The following is a 22,389-nucleotide window of genomic DNA, read 5'->3' on the forward strand; positions in this document are numbered from 1 at the left end:
ATTTTTAGCCTATATTTTAAACCTCTTGGCTCATAATTTGAAATTTATAAGTGTTTTGTGAGCTGAAGAACTCAAAAAATTTATCATACTCCCTAAAGATGGAATTTTAAAAAAAACTTTGCTTCAAATATATGTTCCTGAAAGACTCAATGAAAAAAAAAAAGTATATGTTTTATAGAATCACAGTAGGTGCTACTGTGCTGCCCAAGCTTCTTAAGGGTTTTCAGAGAACAGAGGAACATTTCTGTGTGGCTTTGAAAATCATTGACTCTATTTTAAACTTGATCAAATAATCAAACTTAGTTAATCATCTTGATGTATTATGGTAAATGTTGGAATCGTTTAAGTTTTTTTAATACTTTTTTTTTAAATGCTTTTGTTGATGCTAGAATCAGTTTTGATCAGTGGGATCTACTGAGACATTTAACATTTTGAAGTATTTGACAACACTGTTTTTGTTGATTCTTATAAGTACAATATTTGCTATCAATGCTATATTTTTCTAATTATTATTAATCTGTTTTTACTCCCTTTTTAGAAGAAACACAAATTTAACGTTTGTTATCCTAAGGCTGAGACATGGCAGAAATTAAGGAGGAGAACTGCACCTCCATGACAGAGTTCATCCTTCTTGGATTAACAGATGCCCCTGAGCTGAACGTCTTCCTCTTCCTGCTGTTCCTTCTCATCTATGGAGTCACAGTTTGGGGAAATCTAGGCATGATTGCAGTAATTCAGGTCAGCTCTCAACTTCACACTCCCATGTACTTTTTCCTCAGCCACTTGTCCTTTGTGGATTTTTGCTACTCCACGATCATCGTGCCAAAGATGCTGTCCAATATCTTATACAGGGACAAAGCCATCTCCTTCCTGGGATGCATGGTGCAATTCTATTTATTTTGTTCCTTTGCAATCACTGAGGTCTTCCTGCTGGCTGTGATGGCCTATGACCGCTTTGTGGCCATCTGCAACCCACTGCTGTACACTGTCACTATGTCCCAGAATCTCTGTATGGAGCTGGTTTCCTGCTGCTACCTCTGGGGGATGGTGTGTTCTCTGATCCACTTGTGTTTAGCTCTTGAGATCCCATCCTATAGAACAAATGTGATTAATCACTTCTTTTGTGATCTACCCCCTCTCTTATCACTTGCTTGCTCTGATGTCTCTGTTAATGAACTCACGGTGTTCATTGTGGCCACTGCCAATGAGATCATCACCATTGTGATCATCTTCACCTCCTACTTGCTGATTCTCATCACCATCCTGAGGATGCGCTCTGCAGAGGGAAGGCACAAAGCCTTTTCCACCTGTGCCTCCCACCTCACAGCCATCCTTGTCTTCCATGCAACTATTCTTTTTATTTATTGCCGGCCCAGTTCTATCAACAGTGTGGATACTGACAAAGTGGCCACGGTGTTCTATACCATAGTGATTCCCATGCTGAACCCCCTCATCTACAGCTTGAGGAACAAGGATGTGAAAGCAGCTCTCAAGAAAGTACTGGGATTTAGATTACCTTTTAAAAAATTATTTTCTTAACTAGACTCAGAGATTCATCAGAGACTTTTAATGAGTGGCTGATTTTGAGTGGATGTGAACAAAAAGTAAAGTAGGGAAGGATTTTATGACCTGGGGGCCTAAGCATGCTTCTTGCTTTCCAGTTGCTTATCTTATTAAACCATGTTATCTCTTATGGATAATTCAAATGCACTTGTTGCATTTTCTGTTCTTCTTCAATGTCTAATTTCTTTGAATTGGTTGGTGTGGTATTGTTAGACTCGATATCTTACTTTGAGAAAACCATTACATTTCTCACAAAGTACACATCAATAGACATGTCTTTTCATCATCATTAGAGCATGTAACCTTTTTTAACTTAATTAATTTCATTTTTTTACATGGAATGAATGTACATCTGTCTGATATCCTATGTTTTTTAATAAAAAGTGAGTAATTTTATGTGTATTTTTATCCACTCTTTAGTTATTTTTACCTTTGCAATATTATAAGTTTAAGACTTTTAAAACTTCTTTCAGGGGGATTAAGAAGCACAAACTTCTAGTTATAAAATAAATAAGTCACAGGGATGAAAAGTACAGCAAAGGAAATATAGATAATAATGTTGTAATAATGTTGTATGGTGACAGATGATAACCACACTTCCCAAGGTGAACACTGTGTAATGCACAGGAATTGTCAAATAATGACATTGTACCCCTAAAATTAATATAACATTGTATGTTGAGTATACTTCAATAAAAAAATAAATAACAAAAAAAGAACTTTTGGTCTACAAGTAAACCTTTTGGTTTACTCTAATTTTCTAATGAGATTTGCATGAAAATTAAATGATGTATCTTAAATTCTTGCCACTATATATGGTATATTATAAGTGATTAATAATGTATTTGCTGATCTTACTATTACTACTCTTAGTTTTACCTTTTGTTCTCTATTCTATCTTATTTCTTTTTTTTTAAGATTTTTATTTATTTATTTGACAGGGAGAGATCACAAGTAGACAGAGAGGCAGGCAGAGAGAGAGAGAGGGAAGCAGGCTCCCTGCTGAGCAGAGAGCCTGATGTGGTCCTCGATCCCAGGACCCTGAGATCATGACCTGAGCCGAAGGCAGCGGCTTAACCCACTGAGCCACCCAGGCACCCCTCTATCTTATTTCTTAATAAATGAGTAGATCATGTATTTGATGGTTTACTTTTCTTAAATTTCTGGGGTTTTGTTAGTTATTTTTGTTTTGTTTTGCCTGATACTATTTTAGTCATTTACTATATTTTTAAGCCTATTGTATTCTAAACCTATTGATTGCATTGATTTCCTATAGCTTCTAAAGAAATACTATGCATTTGTTGGCTTACTACAATAGACTTTATTCTCTTACAGTTCTAAGGGCAGAAATTTGAAATCAGTGTCACTGGGCCAAAATTAAGGTGTCAGCTGAGCCATACTCCCACAGGAGGTTGTCAGGGACAACACTTTCCCTTATCTCTTGCAGTTTGTGGAGACCACAGGCATTCTTTGACTTGTGGTTGTATTATTTCAGTCTTCAAGACTGGCATCTTCAAACTTCTCTACTCTTTATTTTTCCTATCTTTCTTGCACATACACCCACGCGCACGCGTGTGTGTGTATGTGTGTATGTGTGTGTGTGTGGAATAGCCTCCTTTTTACTTTTTTTTGTTTTTTTTTCAGATTTTATTTACTTATTTGACAGAGAGAGAGAACAATAGGGGGAAAGGCAGAAGGAGAGGAAGAAAGAGGCTCCCTACTGGGCAAGGAGCCAGACATGAGGCTCCATACCTGGACCCTGGGATCATGACCTGAGCCAAAGGCAGACACTTAATTGACTGAGTCACCAAGGTGCCCCTAGTCTCCTTCTCTTGTATAAGATCATCTGTGAAGGCATATACAGCACCCAGATAATCTAAAATAATCTCCCGATATCCAGATCCTTACCCTAATCACATGTAAACACCCTTCCTCCAAATAAGGTGGCATTTACAGGTTCCATGTATTAGAACTTGATATATATATAAAGATCCATTTTCAAACAACACACCCACCTTTTAAAGACCAAAGTATGATTTATTTTTCCTGTATCCTTGCAATGTTAACACTTTGTTTTCTTACATTCTTAGGATTTCATTTATATTTGTTATTGTTTATATTTTTATTGGGATGGGTTATTTAAAGTAACATAGGTCCTTGATGCTTTAATGAAGTATGATGGACATTGGATTTTTAAATAGCTGGGTTCAGGCTCAGAGCTTAAAGAGTGATTTTGAGGAAGATAGTTAAACTAGCTTAACCTCGAGTCTCTTAAATATAAACTGGAGATAAGCTGCCAGCTTCAGGGTTATCACTGAACTTAAACACAATAACAAAATAACTGCAAAAACCTGGCTTATGAAATTCATTCTCCCTAATGTTTCTTAAAAAAACATCTTTGAGGAGCGCGTGGGTGGCTCAAGAAGTTAATTAAGCCTCTGCCTTAGGCTCAGGTCATGATCTCAGGGTCCTGGGATCAAGCCCTGAAACAGGTTCTCTGCTCAGCAGGGAGCTGCTTCCCTCCTCTCTCTGTCTGCCTCTCTGCCTGCTTGTGATCCCTGTCTGTCAAATAAATAAATAAAATCTTTCAAAAGAAAGAAAGACGTGTTTGATATGGTCATTGAGGAGGGTATGTGCTATGCTGAGTGCTGTGAATTGTGTGAGACAGATGATTCACAGACATTTACCCCCTGGGAAAAAAAAAATATATGTTAATTTATAAAAAGGAAAAAAAGACATCTTTGAGGGCAAGAGTTATTTAAAAATATTCCAACAAAGACAGCTACGCATTATTTATTTTAATAAATGAATAAATATTGACGAATAGAGTAGAGCTACATTGTGAGTTTGATGAAAATATGGCTCTGTATTGCTTTTCAAATGTTCTAAGTGGAGTAAATTTCCCACATCACACAAGGGACTTTGAATTTTAAGATGAAGGTAAAGTAAACCTCTTTCTCCTTTGGTCCTCCAACTGGAATAGAGTTTCTCCACCTTGGCACTTTTAGTGAAGGTATACCAAACACACACACACACACACACACACACCTCGCTTTATCTCTCTCCAGGAGGCAACACATTTTCTCTAAATTTCATTTTCAGGTCTGCCATTATGCCACACACTTTCCAATCTTTATGCAATTGTTTATGTTATTTCTTTTACCTTCTCTCATTCACTATTCTGTACCTGACAAACTTCTTAAATGTGTAGTGCAAATTATCCTCTTTTCTGTTTTGCCATCTGGCATACAAATTCACAGATTATATGTACTTTTTAAAGTTTATTTATTTAAGGAATCTCTACTCCCAACATGGGGCTCAAACTCATGACTGTGAGATGAAGAGTTGCATGTTCTTCAACTGACCCAAGTCAGTTGTACCTAATAGATGTATTTGTTAAAGAAATATTCTCTGATCTATGCTGGCCTTGGATGGCCAGAATTTCATGTGTAACAGAACCACACATAGCACATATCAAGTGATTAACTTCATTCATACTTGGTTTTCCACTGACGTTTGATTTTCAAGGTATTCTAATTCTCAACAGCCAGATAGATATATTTTTGCTTCTTTCTAGTTATTCTATTATCCTATCACATAGAATACTACTCTGATAGTTTGATAAATTGCTCTAAGCTGGTTAAATCAAATTAGACAACAAATAATACAATTTTGTTTTGTATATAATAAGCTACCATTTCAAAACTAAAAATAGATTTTTCTTTGAGACATTCTCAAGATGTATAAAAACATATTGCATTGTTTCATTTTGTTTTAATCAGTTCCTCATAGAACTGTTTAATTGTTCATGTATCTTTTCCCACTGGGATTTTCATATCAGATTGTGAGTTTGCGGGATCCTAGGTGAACTCTGGATGCTAACCTCAAAAGACTCTAGGCAAATATAAAAGGTCCCACATTATCTTGAGGAACCACTACCTTCCTAAGGGAGGCACAGGTTTCTTTTATGAAAACAAAAGAACTGCTCAAATGGATTATGTAAAATGTTGCAATGGGTTAGTTTTTTAAATATTTAGCGTCAACACTGAGTTTTTCAAGTGAAAAATGAATTGATGCGGACAACAGTCTCTTAAGAAGGTAAATGAAAGATAGTAATCTGGTAAATGCTCTTCACATAATCCTGGGATCTCAGAGTTGGGCAAGATTCTAAGTGCTCATCCTATAATTATTTATTTTACATGCAGGAAACTGATGTTTTGAGAATACATGTGCCCAGCATAACACAGGTTTTAATTCTCAAGGCATATCCAACAAACACACCACCACCAACAAAAAAACACATTTAATGGATGATAGTTTTAAGACAATCTTTAGTATTATTGGACTCAGATTAGAAATCTAACTATAAACACAGGGTTCATTGCCTATTATTTTTTTTTTTAAGTAAAGCAGACTGGGATATAAAATAAAGGCTCACCCAATTTGTCTATCATATCATTTATCCTGTGTGTTGATATGAACAGAGGACTGGGGTAGGATTAAGGGAGTGGATTTGAGGGAACAGAAAAAAAAATGGTTTACAAAGGTAGGGACTAGGGCTTACTATAGAGAAGTGACTACAGGAATAGATAATTTTTCTAAACACTTTTGGAGTTCATTCTCATTCTCACCTGCCAGTTACATAGAAGAACAGATATATTTGACTCCTCTTCGGACTCTTCTTAATTTTTTATCTTGTATTCCTTTCCTCTTCTATTGTTCCCTTGACTTTCATATTTCATGTTTCAATTCTGAAAACCTTTTTTGGTCTTAAAGCATATGACATCGTTGAAAGATTAATACAAGTAAATATTCTCTATATAAATGGATTTTTTCGGTACCTCTACTTCTATGATTAGAGATTAAGGATTTGGGATGCCTGGTTGACTCAGATTAAGTGGCTGCCTTCCGCTCAGGTCATGATCCCAAGTCCTAGGATCGAGTCCAACATCAGGATCCTTGCCCAACAGGGAGCCTGCTTCTCCCTCTCCCTGCTCTGCCTGTTCTGCCTGCAGCTCTCTGTGCTTCTGTTTTCTCTCTCTCTCTGACAAACAAATAAATAAAATCTTTAAAAGAAAAAAAAAAAAACAAGAAAAGTAGAAACAAAATATTTGGTAGAAAATAACTTCAACAAAAAAGTGGTTGTTCTCTATGGCTCAGAACCCAAGCTTAAGGATTGTCCTCAAGAGGAGCCTCTTTCTTTCATGCCTACTTTTTGATAATCATTTTTCATAATTTGCAAAAAAAATGAATGGCACAACAAAGAAACATTTTCATCCACCTTTGCCTCTCTAGCCACTGACTCTCTCTCTCTCTCTATACACACACACACACACACACACACACACATATGTGTGTATATATACATATTTTTTTTTCCTTTTGCCTTGCTAGCAGTGGCCATTGTTCTACTTTTAGGTCGATCTACAATTTTGCCTCTCATATTCGTAGACAGGAACAGATGGGCTGTCACTCAATGAGAGTTGATATTTTCTAAGGAGGATGCCATATATATTTCAGGAAAGGAGATTTCCAAATAGTTGACTAGTAAATCTGAGATGCTTCTTTCTCCAATTAACACTTTTTTTAAGACAAAGTATTTGGAGTAAGATGGAATATAGGAGATAAAAATGGGAATATATATGAAAACTGAGTGTATTTTAATACTGAGCTTGTAAGGAACAGGGAATAATTTAAGGGTTTAAGAAGAAGGAAATACCTTACAAAATCTGTTTTATACAGGTGACTCTTACAGTAGTTTATGGATACATTTTAGATCATGTTTGGAAATCATATGGGAATTGGAGAGAATGAGGCCAATTGAGAGGTTCGAATTGAGGGAAATGAGGGATGACATTAAATAATGGGATGTGATGACAAGAAGGAGACATTGGATATTTGCCACATTTCACAGATTGAATCAATGGCTCTTGTTTGGTTTTGAGGTAGAGGTTGTTTCTTATTTGGACTAGCAATGGAGGTGATAGAGATGAATACCAAGATAGGGATCATAGAAAAGGCATAAGTTGTAGGAAGCAATAGTAATTAAATTTTGTTTTAAGCATGCTGAAACGTACACATGCTTATTTGATAGTTCACTTTAGTTGGACAGATGCTTTGGAATGGGTATATGGAAACTTATCACTGCATACCTAGTATTGTAAGAAAAGGTGCAGAAAATGTAAGGAAAGTATTTATGGTGAGGAGAGAAGCAGGTTGAGAATGAAGCCCTAGGAAAGTGCCACGATGTATGAAGGAGGCTGAGTAGGGGTATATCGACATTAGTACTGAAATCAAGAGAGGTATATAGAAGCCATAAGTGAATGGGGTTTTGAGAAGAAAGGAGAGGCCAAAGCTCTCACATGGAGTAGAGAAATAAAGTTCACTACCTAACAAAAAAATCTTTGGATTTGACAGTGAGGGTATAGTTTGGGATTGAAACAAAAAGGGTTTTAAGTTGTTGGCATAAAAATCCTATATCAGTAGGCTGAAGTGAGAAAGTGGAAATCAGTGTAGATGTCTGTAAGAAAATTTTGGCATAAAATAAAAGAGAATAAATAGAAATAGATACAGAGTAATATTTTTAATGGTGAGATTGACTTCAATGGTACATGCTGCAAGTTTATGAAGGAGACATTAGTAGTAATAGTATAAATGTATTAGCTGATATAGTCAGAATTAGGTGCATAGTTGCAAGGATTAACCTCGTGGCACCTGGGTGGGTCAGTAGGTTAAGCCTCTGCATTTGGCTTAGGTCATGATCTCAGGGTTCTGGGATCGAGCCCCACATCGAGCTCTCTGCTCAGCGGGGAGCCTGATTTCCCCTTTCTTTCTGCCTGCCTCTCTGCCTACTTGTGCGCAATCTCACTCTCTCTCTCTCTCTCTCTCTCTCTGTGTCAAATAAATAAATAAAATCTTAAAAAAAAAAAAGAAAGGATTTACTTCATAGAGGAGGGATGGAAAGGAAGGGAGAGAGGAGGTCACTGATGAGCCTAAATGTCTATATGATGACTTGATGAGAAAGTTAAACACATACTTATTTGTTACCTGATATTTTTCTCTATGAGACAGAAGTCTTCTAGCAGTGAGAAGAAGGTTGCAGAATGATACCTAGGATGAATTATGAAGGTTTATAATAGTGATTAAAGGAGAAAAATAGTTGTGTGTGATATGCTAAAGTAAAGAACAATTTATGCAACCATGTGTGATATGCAATAGTAAAGAACAATTTATTCAACCATATATACAATATATATGTCTAACTTTTATACAAATATAAGATGAAACCATGTCAGTGATTTTACTTCATTTATTCATTAATTCATTCAACTGTTCCAACTGGTACAAAAGATAATCCAAAGAATTATAGAACAAGAATTCACAAATAAACATGCACATAGATAGAAAATTGGCTTTTTCCACAGGAGGGAGGGGAATCAATTATCTCACTGGATTAAGTGTGCATACTTGTAGACACGTACCACTAGTGTTGCTATTGGTTGTCCAACAACTTTCTAAACTAGAGCAAAGACAACGAAAGGCAGAAAGGTAAAGTAGGTAGATGAGGTTTTTTCAACATCTTTTACAATTTTTCACTGCGGAGGGTATGGAAACATTCCTGGATATCATCTTCTCATTGCCTGGATTGAATTTAACACATTTGTGGGCATGAGGATTTCTCCAGTTTTAATCCATAGCTTGAATACCAGAAAAATAAAACAGATGTCTGGATTGACTCAGAATTGCTATGCTGCCAGCTTTAGAACCACAAAAGGACAAGATGGTGAGGAGATTGAATCTGTAGGACATTCATTTAACACTTGCATTTTGATGGGAAAGGTACTAACACTCTCATAGATGACGGACTGAAACTCAGTGGTTCTTTGGCCTGACTGAGGTCTCACAACTTCTGAGCAACAGAGCTGGGATTCAGTGACTTTTATAACTAATGCAGAACCTTTCTCCTTTCTCTTTTGTCAGTGGATTTCGAACAACTCATAGGAGTTCTTTGGTTCCTCAGAGGTGAAACCACATCTTAAGGTGAGAAATGTATAACTTCTGCTCCTCTACCTAAATGGGAGTTCACCTGGACCAGTAATGCTGTCTCTTGTGAAAATAAAAACAACACAAGTGGGGATAGAGGCTATTTATTCAGTTTGTTATATAACCATGTGGCTAACCAACATTACTTGACATTGGTGGAAGATTAGGAAGTTGATAAAACTGGAGTTTAGCAACTCATTTGATGGTGGTGTCTCTATGGAAAACAATAGTTTAAAGCAACACAACTGATGCATTGTCAATTTAATAAAAAGTTGAAAATCTGGGGAACTTGGGTGACTCCGTCAATTGAGCATCTGCTTTTGGCTCAGGTCATGATCCCAGTGTCCTAGAATTGAGCCCTGCCTTTGGCTCCCTGCTCAATAGGGAGTCTGCTTTCCCTCCTTCCCTCTGCTTCTTCCTGCTGCTCATGCTCTCTCTCATTATCCCTTTCTCTCTCTTTCTCTCTCTTAAATAATTAAAATCTTTTAAAAAATTTAAAATCTGAAAATCTGCAATGTATAATTCTATCCTAGCAGTAGATATGCCTAACTATTACCAGGATGCCCAAGTGGATGCGGAATTCCTCTTGTATCTATGTTGACTGTTTTAGTTCTTATTTTTTAGTGAATGCTGAGGTGGCTATTAATATTGCCATCATTGCTGTGCCACAACTTCAGAAGTCCAAGGGCACTGCAGAGGATGGAGATTGGGAACCACACTGTGAAGACTGTTTTTTTCCTCTTGGGATTTAGTGACCATCCAGAACTTTGGAGGATTCTTTTTGCTGTGTTTCTTTTTATCTACTCTGTTACTCTCATGGGGAATTTGGGGATGATGTTATTAATCACAACTAGTTCCCACTTGCACACTCCGATGTACTTTTTCCTCTGTGTATTGTCATTTGTAGATGCATGCTACTCTTCCGTAATTGCCCCCAAATTACTTGTGGACTTGGTTTCTGATAAAAAAAAAAAACATTTCTTATAAGGGCTGTGCTGCACAATTATATTTTTTCTGCTCTTTGGTTGACACAGAATCTTTCCTCTTGGCTGTCATGGCTTATGACCGGTACATAGCAATCTGCAACCCACTGCTTTATACAGTTATTATGTCCCAGAAGATTTGCTGCCAGCTTGCCCTTGGAGCATTTTTGGGAGGTACCATGAGCTCAATTATTCACACTACTAATACCTTTCATCTGTCTTTCTGCTCCAAAGAAATTAACCATTTCTTCTGTGATATCTCCCCACTCTTCTCTCTGTCCTGTACTGATACCTACATGCATGACATTATTCTGGTAGTCTTCGCTGGTTTGGTGGAGGCTATCTGTCTTCTAGCAGTCCTTCTCTCTTATGTCTGCATCATAGCAGCTATTCTTAAAACAGGTTCTGCTGAAGGAAGAAGAAAAGGGTTTTCCACTTGTGCCTCCCATCTGACCATAGTCACGATCTACCATGGCACTCTCATTTTTATTTATTTGCGCCCTAGCACTGGTCATTCACTGGATATTGACAAAGTGACCTCTGTGTTCTACACATTGATTATACCTATGTTGAATCCCCTAATTTACAGTCTAAGGAACAAAGATGTCAAAATCCTTAAGGAAAATGATCAGCCGAAAATTGTTTTCTTAAGGAAGAATGAAACTGAGCCTGACAACTTTTCAGCAATGTCAGGAAAAGTCAGTTTAAAATGATTGTTCCCCAAATCTATGGCTAATGAAGTCTCAACTACAGAATGACATCAGAGTCTGTCACATTACCTGTATTATGTCTATCTCTTTATTATTTTAAAGTTGACATTTTAAATATATATTCCAGGAATAGATTTACCCTTTGCCTAATGTCTATATTTCATATTTTTATTCCTTTTCTCTCCCATCCTAAATGTATTGCAATTATTCTCAATATTGACTAAGCCATTAAACTACCACAACTCTTTTTTTTGTGAAAGAAAATAAATGCAATTTACTGAAAACATTTTTCAATTAATTTTTATTTCCATATAAATACGTGTGCACTGTAGCTTGGCAGTCTAATTATATTCTCTCTAAAAAAAATTCTTCCTCAAATTTTAATTACCATATGATTTTTATACCAATTCAATTCAATTATAAATGGTAAGTCACATCCCAAACTTCACTAGAATCTTAAGTGTGCTACTTTTAAGACTCTTAGAATTTTCTATCTAATCTTGTAGTTGTATATGTCTGTGTTTTGTCCCTCTACTAGACCTTTCATTAATTATTGTCCCTCATTTGATGCATTGCCTCTTTATCACAGTATTTTCTCCAGTGTAGATACTGAGTAAATTTTTATGAAATAAACATGAGTATATTTGTTATTGATTGTTTTTAATTTAGATTATATACTTATAACTATTTCTCTTGCAGTTTTTTGTTTGTTTCTTTCTTTCTCTAGAATGGTACTGTATATACATGTGACTACTGCAAAATATTGTCAGTATGACGACTTATTTAAAAACAATTTGTAAAATCACCAAAATTAAAGTCTGGCTAATAAACTGGTCCCTCAAGAATAGGTTCAGTTTGAGATCTCTTAATTGGTAAGCAAACTTTCTTGGGAGGTTATCCTCTGACAGCAAGAGATGGGATCAGAAGCCAACTGATGGTGGGATCACAGGTGGGCTGCTAGGACATGACCCAACAGACAAGGTGTGGCAGAAAGCCTAAAGAAAGGGCTAAACTAAAGGTAAGATTGGATAGTGGGACAGAGTAAATTAGAGAGAAAATCCATCTGTCAGTGAAAATGCAGGCTGTGTTATAAACCAAAATCACAATTCTATTCACTGCAGTGGAAATTATCTTTAAAAGTAGGTTTTTGTCCATACAGCTCAGTACTGAGTTACAGCTCTGGTCAACGGGGCTGTCAATAGGGAAGAGTAGAATGGCAGCTTTATGTCAATGAGAAGCAAGTGTTTCATCTTAAATACTGAGGAGAAAACGTTTACCACAGTGAATGGGTTCATCACAACAGATGGATATTTGTTCCTTTGTTGTTAAGTGTAAGTTGGTTCAGAACATCACCCACACACCCACCTCACAGAGGCTGAGGAGAGATGGAAGAAAGAGGCAGACCCCTCTAGATTGGTAGGTGGCAGGTGTAATGAACTTACATATGAAGTTTATCTTGGACAGTCATTAAATGAGCAGATCTTCACTCCAGAATCCTAGAAGTTTATACAGAGGCTCAACTGGGGTTCAGTCATGTATATCATCTAGGTCCTCTCAACAGCACATTGATCTCTCAAGGCTATGCCTTTTGAACACTTCAAACTGTGGGACTGGTGGGCAGAATGTACATTCCAAGGCCAGGGGATGGGTGAGGATCCTCTGATTCCTTGGGTCCAGCTTACAGGTTGACCAGTGATCACATTCTCTCCACGACCTCCTCCAACAACATTCTGTTTCAGCTGTCGTCCTTGGGATAGGGACACAGAGGTAACACATAGGTATTCTGAGATTAATTATCTAAACTTATTTATTGGTAATGTGGGCTCAGAGACAGATCAGAAGTACAGTTTCAGGTATCTAGACTGGACATGGGAAGGGTGCGGGCCAGCATGGGTAGCAGTGAAGAAGTCTTTGCTCAGCTCCAACCAGGAGTAAAGGAAGCATCAGGAAAAACAAGTCCCAGTGCGGCTGGGCAAAGAGCTCCAAGAGGACCCGAGGTTACAATGTACAACTGGAATCTGAATGAATGGGCTCTAAAGTGAATGACAATGGATCCTGGAGACACCATTTCATGACAGGATGCCATGAATATGCCATATTTTCTTTCAGGACCAGAGTTTAGTTCCTGAGAGGGAGTTGGTTGGCTCTGAATGATGTTAGAATGTTAGAAACTCCATTATCATTCCTCAGACAAATAGATATATACCCAATTATTTTATATATATATAAAATATATATATTAAAGTCATGTTAAAGAGATGAGTACACTGAGTGTTAACAGGACTAGTAATCTATGGTCATGTAGCTAACAAGTAAATGATAGTATATAGATGTGAACCATTTCTATCTCCCTTTGAATTCCTGTTCTTATCTTAAATTTTCTCTCATCTTTACTGTTTTTTAAAAATGAAAATAAAGCACAAACAAAAACAAAACAAAACAAAATCCTGGTTTCCTGATCATGTGTAAAGGCTATTAAATTAAAATCTTTAAAAGAAACTATAAAGACAAACAAATATCTACTGTTCTTACGCATATATGAAAGCTGGCCAGTGAATCCAATTTTCTATAACATGGATAGGTTTAATCTTTACAGATAGGAATATATTTAATACAATTTCAATAAAGTACATTGTGATAGGAAGGGATTTGGACAGTGATGGAGAGGTCCTGAAAAATGGTATAGTCTATGAACAACAAATAAATTGTAAAGTAAAATACTCAATAGGTAATGATATACTTTGATTTGTCTTAAAATTCTGTTCAATTAGTCAGGAAGACTAATAACTTGCTGAATATTACACCATTTAAATGTGTTATTTAATTCTTATGATATTCTGAAGTACACTCAGCCCTTTTTTTACACTAAAGGAGTGTATAAAAATAGGGAAGAATATTTAAATGAAAAACCTTGTACTACCATTGCTCTCTGCCCCTGGAACCAGAAAAAAAAAAAATGCCCTTCTTGACAATGACTTAAAATAAAAAGAATACTCTTGAGAATTTTTTGTTATGTTTTTCATAAATGGATTAGTTGTTAGTTAATGACAATGCAAACAACACATGCAATTAAGTTTATGGAAAAAAATACAAGATTACCTAACATCCAGCTACTCAGTGATGACCATTATTAAAATTGTGTTTATTTCACAGATGCTCACAGATCCAATTATTACAAATAAAATTCTACATAAATATTACTTTGTTCTTTGCTTTTTTTATTGAACATTTTATAGAGTTAATTAATTTTCCTTTCAACTTAAACTGTATAAATTAGGCAACTTTTAAAAATTTTATTCATGTATTGCTATGAACACATCAAGGGAGACTAAGTCGTCTTTCCAGTGGCCTTCATTCAAGGTGCAGGTCCCAACTTTCTCTGTGCAACATCTGTACAGTTGTCAACACCGCGATATCTGTTCTCCAGAGTGAGGTCAGAAGGGAAATCCACAGGCTGGTATGCACTCTGGGATGGAGTATAAGCCTAGAGCAATTGTTAATTTGCAAAGGCTCCCTTGCATCAGTTTTGTAGGGGACACTCATACCTTTATTTAATAAACATTTTAAATGACATTTGGACCTGAGCTTTGTATATCATAAAGTAGAAATATTAGTGAACAATACTGGAAAGGGCATTGTGTTATGGAAACTTGAACAGAGAAGACAAGTATAAAAAAGATGTTTTTCTGCAAACCAGCAACCTGATATTGAACCTGGTATTACTTTTTCTTAGCTGGAACGCAAGACCAAGATCAATAATGACTCTTCTCACACTCAATTTAGGTACAATGATAAATAGTTGCAAACATCTAGAAAATTGTCTTGGTGAAACTACAGGAAAATGTGTCAAAAGACTTTGGGTTTAGTTCACAAAATCTTTAAATAATTACCATTGGGTGAAAAATACATCTTCACCCAGAACATAATTTGGTGCTGATTGCTTTTTTCAGGGCACCTTTCACATCCTTATTCCTTAAACTGTAGATGAGTGGGTTTAACATAGGAATGACCACCGTGTAGAAGACAGAGGACATTTTGTCTGTGTCCATTGAGTAACTGGAGCTGGGTCGGAAATACATGAACAGGAGTGTGCCATGAAATATAGCCACTGCGGTCAAGTGGGAGGCGCATGTAGAGAAGGCTTTGCGTCTCCCCTCAGCTGAGTTCATTCTAAGGATGGTAGCAATGATGTAGCTGTAGGAGAGGAGAACAGTAATGATGCTGCACCCCACCACACAACCAATGAAAGTGAACATCACTATCTCGTTGATGGATGTATCTGAAGAGGAGAGGGCTAGCAAGGGTGGGATGTCACAGAAAAAGTGGTTGATGATATTGGAATTGCAGAATGACAGTCGGAATGTGCAGCAGGTGTGGATTGCTGAATCCACTAAGCCCACAAAGTAAGCAAGGGACACGAGCTGGATGCAGATTTTCCTGGACATGGCGATTGTGTAAAGAAGTGGATTACAAATGGCGACATACCGGTCATAAGCCATGACAGCCAACATGAGACATTCCACATCTGCAAAGAACCCAAAAAAATACATCTGAATTGCACATAAATTATATGGAATCCTCTTTTGCTCAGATAAGAAGTCAACCAGCATCTTGGGAGAGACAGTGGAAGAGTAGCAGACATCGCAGAAAGACAGATTGCTCAGGAAGTAATACATGGGCGTATGGAGCCTGGTGTCAAGCTTGATCAGCAGGATCATCCCTAAATTGGCAATTATGGTTATCCCATAAACCAGCAGAAAGAGTGCAAAGAGCCCCTGTTGCACATCCTTTCTGCTAGAGAGTCCTAGGAGTAGGAAGTCAGTAATCACGGTGCAGTTCTCAACAGCCATCTTTCAGATCTGGAAATCCCTGCTTGTGAGAGAAGGAAACGGAACCAAGATTAACATCATCTTACTTACTATCTGGGTAGTTAAACTGCTGGTTCTCTCTGTTTTTCTACATTTAGGAAGAGAGACAAGCAATGTCAGGGCTGTTTAGGTGAACCAGACTGTCCTGGAAATACACCCAAATCAATATAACTGATTTGATAATAGTATTACCTATGTCTGTACACCATTGTACAAAATTTGTAGCACAATTTCATCCAAATTAAAGCATGTTATTTGGGGCACCTGGGTGGCTCAGTGGGTTAAAGCCTTTGCCTTCAGCTCGGGTCATGATCCCAGGGTCCTGGGATTGAGCCCCACATCGGGTTCTCTGCTCATCAGGAAGTCTGCTTCCTCCCCTCTCTCTCTGCCTGCCTCTCTGCCTACTTGTGATCTGTATCTGTCAAATAAATAAATAAAATATTTAAAAAATTAAAGCATGCTATTTGCATATCAACATATGTTGCATTTATGATAAATTTTGCTAATTATTTCTTCTGTAAGGAAATTAATGTCTTCATTGTTTAAGGCCGTAGTTCTTACAATTATTAGGCCAGGTTACCATGTGTTCAGCAAGGCTTTTTTTTTTTTCATCTAATAGAAATATTGTTATATTCTATAATAGAGAGGCATAACTGAGAAGCACTCAGTTATGAATATATTGAATAGGCATTCAGTAATAAATATATTCTTTTGTTTTCCCTCCAAAATCCAAAATAGTGGGCCGTATAAAGAATTCCTTCAGACAATATGTTTCCACTTCCCCACTCACCCCATGTCCTTTCCAGTCTCAGTAAACTAGGGATAAAACCAGTCTGAGGTTCAGGACCCACTGAAGCAGGGAGGGTGTGGTTGCGGAGAAGCAAGTTGGAGGGTGTCCAGGAGCCACACTCTAAAATGGGCAGACAGGAAATTTCCAGGTCTAACCATGCTCCCTTCGGACACCTGCTCTTGTTCGGGGGAGATTATGAAGAACATTTGGGCTCTAATCATAGAGATTCTGATAGTAGGTGACAGAGCAGCAAACAAGAGAGTGTGGTTTACTGTGTGAGTCTCTCTACCCCAATTTACTAGGATTTTGATGGTCTATTCACCAATAGCTCAGATCTACAAGAGGCATGTTAGAAGTACTCCTGTCCACAACCCTAAACTCCAGAGAGATTCAAATTTGAACTGTACTTTTTCCAAATTCCCAGACTTTTAATATTGTTTTATTTTATCCCATCTTCTTTGAAATCTGCCTCCCTTTGCTTAAAAAAAAATGGTCACTTGAATTATATGTTCAACTATTTTATTTTACCCAAACCAATATATTTTATGTAATATCATACAAATCCTCCTCTGTTTGTGAGAATTTAGGAAATGTGGAGATGAAGTTATATGAAGAAGAGATTAAAAAAAATTCTGAATAATGATCTAGTGATCAATGGACCGGTCTCCAAACCCTTAGCTTAAACTCATTTAAATTAAATATCAGTCTCTGTAGAAACATATTTTTTAAAATATTTCCTTAAAAATTTTAAGAAAAAAACATTTAAGAATATATAAAAATACAAGACATGAAAAATAATAAAAATAGGTGACATCTGTGCAATCCATACTTGTTTTCTTTGTTTTCCCTGCTTTCTATGTGTATATTTATTTTAAATAAGTAGATTCATAAAAGTAATTGAAAAGAAAATTTGTATAATATCTCAGACACTTCCTTGGTTTTATATCGTGCTTTTAGTTAAAAAAGGGTTAAAAAAATCTGGGGTATAAATGAGAGAAAGAGCAAAAGATGTTACATTTAGTTAGTTAGTACCAGAATTACTGACCTCTGTCCCACGCAGTTCTGTCTGTAAGAGGCTTCAGCATTGTCTCCTGACTGACCTGGATTATATAATCATCTCTGAGTCTGGTCCCTGGTGCTCAACATTGGTTCTCATAGGAATAAGCGAGATAGCTTATACCGTGGTGGTTTGTTTTCTGATATTTCATAGGGGTAAGGTGATTGAATAAGAAATACAGACCATTAAAAAAATATGTCCTTCTCTACCTTACCACTTAAAATTATACCTATTTTAGGAATAGCAAAATGAGCCCATTCAACAAGCATTCCTTATTTCTAATTCCCCAATCCCTATACTCTACTAGAATTGATATTTGTGATAATTTCATAATTTACAGAACAAATACACACCCATTCATGTCCAGGTACTTACACAGATACACAAACTTGTTCCCATTAAATTGATTCACCATGTAGATTTTTGTGGAAACAGCAAAAAAACACTGACTGATATCACATTGCCTATTGATAACTGCATTTTGTTGTCTGTGTTACTGAATTTTTATTTTTTAAATAAGTGATGTCATGATATAAACATCATATATAAATAAATATGATGAATACAGGCCATGGATTCCATTGTATTAATGCACATTACTTTATTCTATATATCCTCTGTCAAATGACCACTTGTAATTCTACATATCATAAAAACTTTGATATGAATAAAATTATGCAAATATAATTTATCATATCTATATATTCTTATTTTTTAAGGATTTTCTTTATTTATTTAAGAGCGAGCATATGGAGGGCAGAGGGAGAAGGAGAAACAGACCCCTCACTGAGCAGAGAGCCTGACGCATGCGGGGCTAGATCCCAGGACCTTGGGTTTGTGACCTGAGCTGAAGGCAGACACTTAACCTACTGAACCACACAGACACCACCATATCCACATATATATATATATATTTTTAAAGATTTTATTTATTTGACAGAGAGAGATCACAAGTAGAGAGAGAGAGAGAGAGAGGAGGAAGCAGGCTCCCTGTCTAGCAGAGAGCCTGATGTGGGACTTGATCCCAGGACCCTGAGATCATGACCTGAGCTGAAGGCAGAGGCTTAACCCACTGAGCTATCCAGGCAGCCCCCACATATATTATTTTAAAGAATTTTAAAAATTTTTTTTTAATTTTTTTAAAGATTTTATTTATTTATTTGACAGACAGAGATCACAAGTAGGCAGAGAAGCAGGCAGAGAGAGAGGGGGAAGCAGAAGCAGGCTCCTTATTGAGCAGACAGCCCTATGCGGGACTTGATTCCAAGACCTCAGGATCATGACCTGAGCCAAAGGCACTGAGCCACTGAGCCACCCAGGCGCCCCATACATCCACATATTTTTAAAAATAAATTCTGTGGATGATTTTTAAGAGCACAGAGATTGACCTTAAATAAAGGCACTCTTGGCCTTTTTAACCATGGTCAGAAGTTTTATGTTGTCTAATTATAGGCACATTGCATTATGATGCATTTCATATGTACCACATGTCCTGGCTTGTCTCTAACCACATCATAACATGATACAGAAATTGAAATGAGAAGTAATAAGTTAGGCTCTAGAGTCTCACTAAATTTCATTGAATCTACAGAAAATGTTCACAAGAGATTCCTGCATATATTTCAGTGAAACAAATTTTGTCTTAAAAAGCTAGCACTCCAAAACCCCCAGCAGAATGTGATAGTGTGTTTGTGTTGAAGTGACATTCAAAAATTCACAAATTTCCCAAAGACTCCCCCGATTTCTAATAGATGAGAGACGACTCAGTCCCACTTCACCAAGGTGGGAACCCAATGACAGTGGAGGGCAGAAGTGTTACCACATGGGAGGTAATCCAATTAATTATATTAGCTGGGTACTTGAACATTATTAATGCTGGTGTGAAGAAAAAATGATTTGAAAGCTCCCTGTGTTGCATAATTCCATGAACCAAATAGGAAAGAAATTTTATTTCCTAGCATTTATGCAACCTCAAAGTTCAGGGGGATAATCCCAGTGTTGTCTGTTTCCAGAGTCATAATTTGTCACGTGTGGGAATCATTGCTATGCACTTACAAGCACACATTGCTATGTATTCTTTAAATGCCTACTCTTCTTTTTTTTTTTAAGATTTTATTTATTTGAAGACAAAGATCACAAGTAGGCATAGAGGCAGGCGGAAACAGAAGCAGGCTCCCTGCTGAACAGAGAGCCCAATGCGGAGCTTGATCCCAGGACCTCAGTATCATGACCTAAGCCGAAGGCAGAGGCTTTAACCCACTGAGCCATCCAGGCGCCCCTTAAGTGTCTACTCTTGATTCATGTTACCAAAAAAGTTAAAAATGTCACATATAGTAAATTTTGAGGCAGGTAATTTTATTGCCCCAAACCTAACTGCAAAATTTGTGTAGGCAAAACTCAAAAAAAGTAGGGTTCATGGGGCATCTACCAGTTTATGCATCCCAATGCCTCAGATATTTTCCTATTTCTCCTGAAACCTCACCTGGAGTCAATAGACATAGGTTTTGCACTTTTTTTTTTTCCGCTTGTTCGTCTCTGTTGTTACAGAATTTCCTGTACTTTCTATAAAACTAGATTTCCCTTCAAGCAAAAGTCAAAGAGATGACTACACTTTGAACTTTTGGAAAAGTGATTTTCGTGGCAATGGTTAATGTATTTTTCCTAAATGTATTGTTATTCTTTGTGTGATAATCAAAATGTCAAATACCAAATGTACTCCTCTAGGAAAAATTGCTAAGACTACTCTCAAAGCTCCTAAATAGTGGCCAGTAACTTGCCATCAGATGAACTCATGTGATGTGACCTTTCCTACTGTTCTCTCTCTCTCTTATTTGGAGGAGGAGCAGTCATCCTCTATCAACTTCTGATTCCTTTCCCTACTCATTTTTTTTTTCCCCCACAGGTGCTTCTCTGCCTGCAGGGAGGTCGAATCTCCTCAGGCTACCCTCAGTTCACAGGGGAGCCAAACTTGAACATCATAAACATGGTTGCCCTCCAGACAACGTGGTCTCATCCTGGTCCCCATTAGATCTGGAGCGTGTGTGGTAATACACTGCACAAAATTGGACAACCTAAATTAATTCCCAAAGGGGTTTGTTTGTTAATAGAGAACAGCTTTCTTTAATTATGAGGAGAAAGGCTAAAGGTAAAATTTAAGAAGTGAGAGACTTACCTAAGTCCTTAACTAAGGAACTCCCTTGGTGCCACTGGCATCCCTAAACATAGCACCACATAGGAACTGTCTACTTACAAATGCCTTCCCTGAGGTGCCTGGGTGGCTCAGTCAATAAGCATTTGCCTTTGGCTCAGGTCATGGTCTCAGGGTTCTGGAATCAAGTCCTGTACTGGGCTCCCTGCTCGGCCGAAGCCTGCTTCTCCCTCTCCCAGTCCCCCTGCTTGTGTTCCTTCCCTCACTGTCTCTCTCTGCCAAATAAATAAGTAAAAGCTCAAAAGAAAAAAAAAAGTCTTCCTTCAGGGGCACCTGGGTGGTTCAGTCATTTGAACATTGGACCCTTGATTTTAGCTCAGGTCATGATCTTGTGGTCATGAGATCGAGCCCCACTTAGAGCTCTGTTCTGGGTATGCAGCTTACTTAAGATTCTCTCTCTCCCTCTGCCACTCACCTCCCGTGTGTGTCCTCTCTCTCAAAAACAAAACAAAACAAAAAACCTTCCTTCAGATAATAGTTTTCTGGCCCTGAGTCTTGGGCTGTTTTGAATAAGTTCTCTGCATGATACTGGTACCAAGTTCTCTAAGTCTTTCTGTTATAGGAAACAAGAAAATCAGGAGTGGTGCATTGCTAATATCTCTACTTTATAAGCAAGCAGCCCATTTTTAGTAACATATAAGGTGATTAATGAAGTATTTCTAACAGTTAGAAATGGCTTTATTAATTTTATAGAACTATCTTGAAAACATTCTATAAAATAAACGAGATTTTAAAATTTCTGTAGCTGTCTACAGCTACAGCTGTCTTTTTCCTGTCTGCAATTATGTAGCTGTCTATAGTCTGATAGTAAATATCTTTAATTTTATAATTAATTTTGAAGTTGTGTATGTGTGTATTATTAAAAAAAAAAAAACTAGTGATTTTCAGGAATAAAAATATCTCTGCACACATGACCTAAAACAAAACACAAACATGAGAGCATTTCAGAGACTATGAGCCCTAACACAAACTGATGTCCAGTATGATAGTTCAGTATGTTTCTTTAATATATTGAAGTGAAATCATTTGGTTTGTAACCTTGTACGTCTTACACTCCTTGTTATGCATATGATTCCCTTATGTTGTTGTACCTGATGGTAACTTACTAACTTTCTTCACTGTGTGGTATCTCAATGGACAACCATACCCTATGCTACTGTCCATTTC

General features: G+C 37.0%; 2 protein-coding genes and 1 pseudogene across 3 annotated transcripts; 2 read left to right on the top strand and 1 right to left on the bottom strand.

Moving 5' to 3' along the window:
• Positions 1-579: 579 nt before the first annotated feature.
• Positions 580-1,539, top strand: LOC309840371 (olfactory receptor 5L1-like; the record flags this gene model as incomplete). Its single annotated transcript, XM_082682424.1, has 1 exon — positions 580-1,539. The coding sequence occupies one exon, from the start codon at positions 580-582 to the stop codon at positions 1,537-1,539; it is 960 nt and encodes a 319-aa protein (XP_082538550.1).
• Positions 1,540-10,305: 8,766 nt separating this feature from the next.
• LOC309872896 (olfactory receptor 5I1-like) lies at positions 10,306-11,240 on the top strand (annotated as a pseudogene). Its single transcript has one exon. The product of its transcript is annotated as an olfactory receptor 5I1-like (transcript).
• A 3,970-nt stretch (positions 11,241-15,210) lies between these two features.
• On the bottom strand, positions 15,211-16,149 carry LOC309872885 (olfactory receptor 5W2-like; the record flags this gene model as incomplete). Its single annotated transcript, XM_082747852.1, has 1 exon — positions 15,211-16,149. The coding sequence occupies one exon, from the start codon at positions 16,147-16,149 to the stop codon at positions 15,211-15,213; it is 939 nt and encodes a 312-aa protein (XP_082603978.1).
• Positions 16,150-22,389: the final 6,240 nt, after the last annotated feature.

This window comes from Mustela nivalis (assembly GCF_964662115.1).
Source record: "Mustela nivalis genome assembly, chromosome: 9".
Classification (NCBI taxonomy): Eukaryota; Metazoa; Chordata; class Mammalia; order Carnivora; family Mustelidae; genus Mustela; species Mustela nivalis.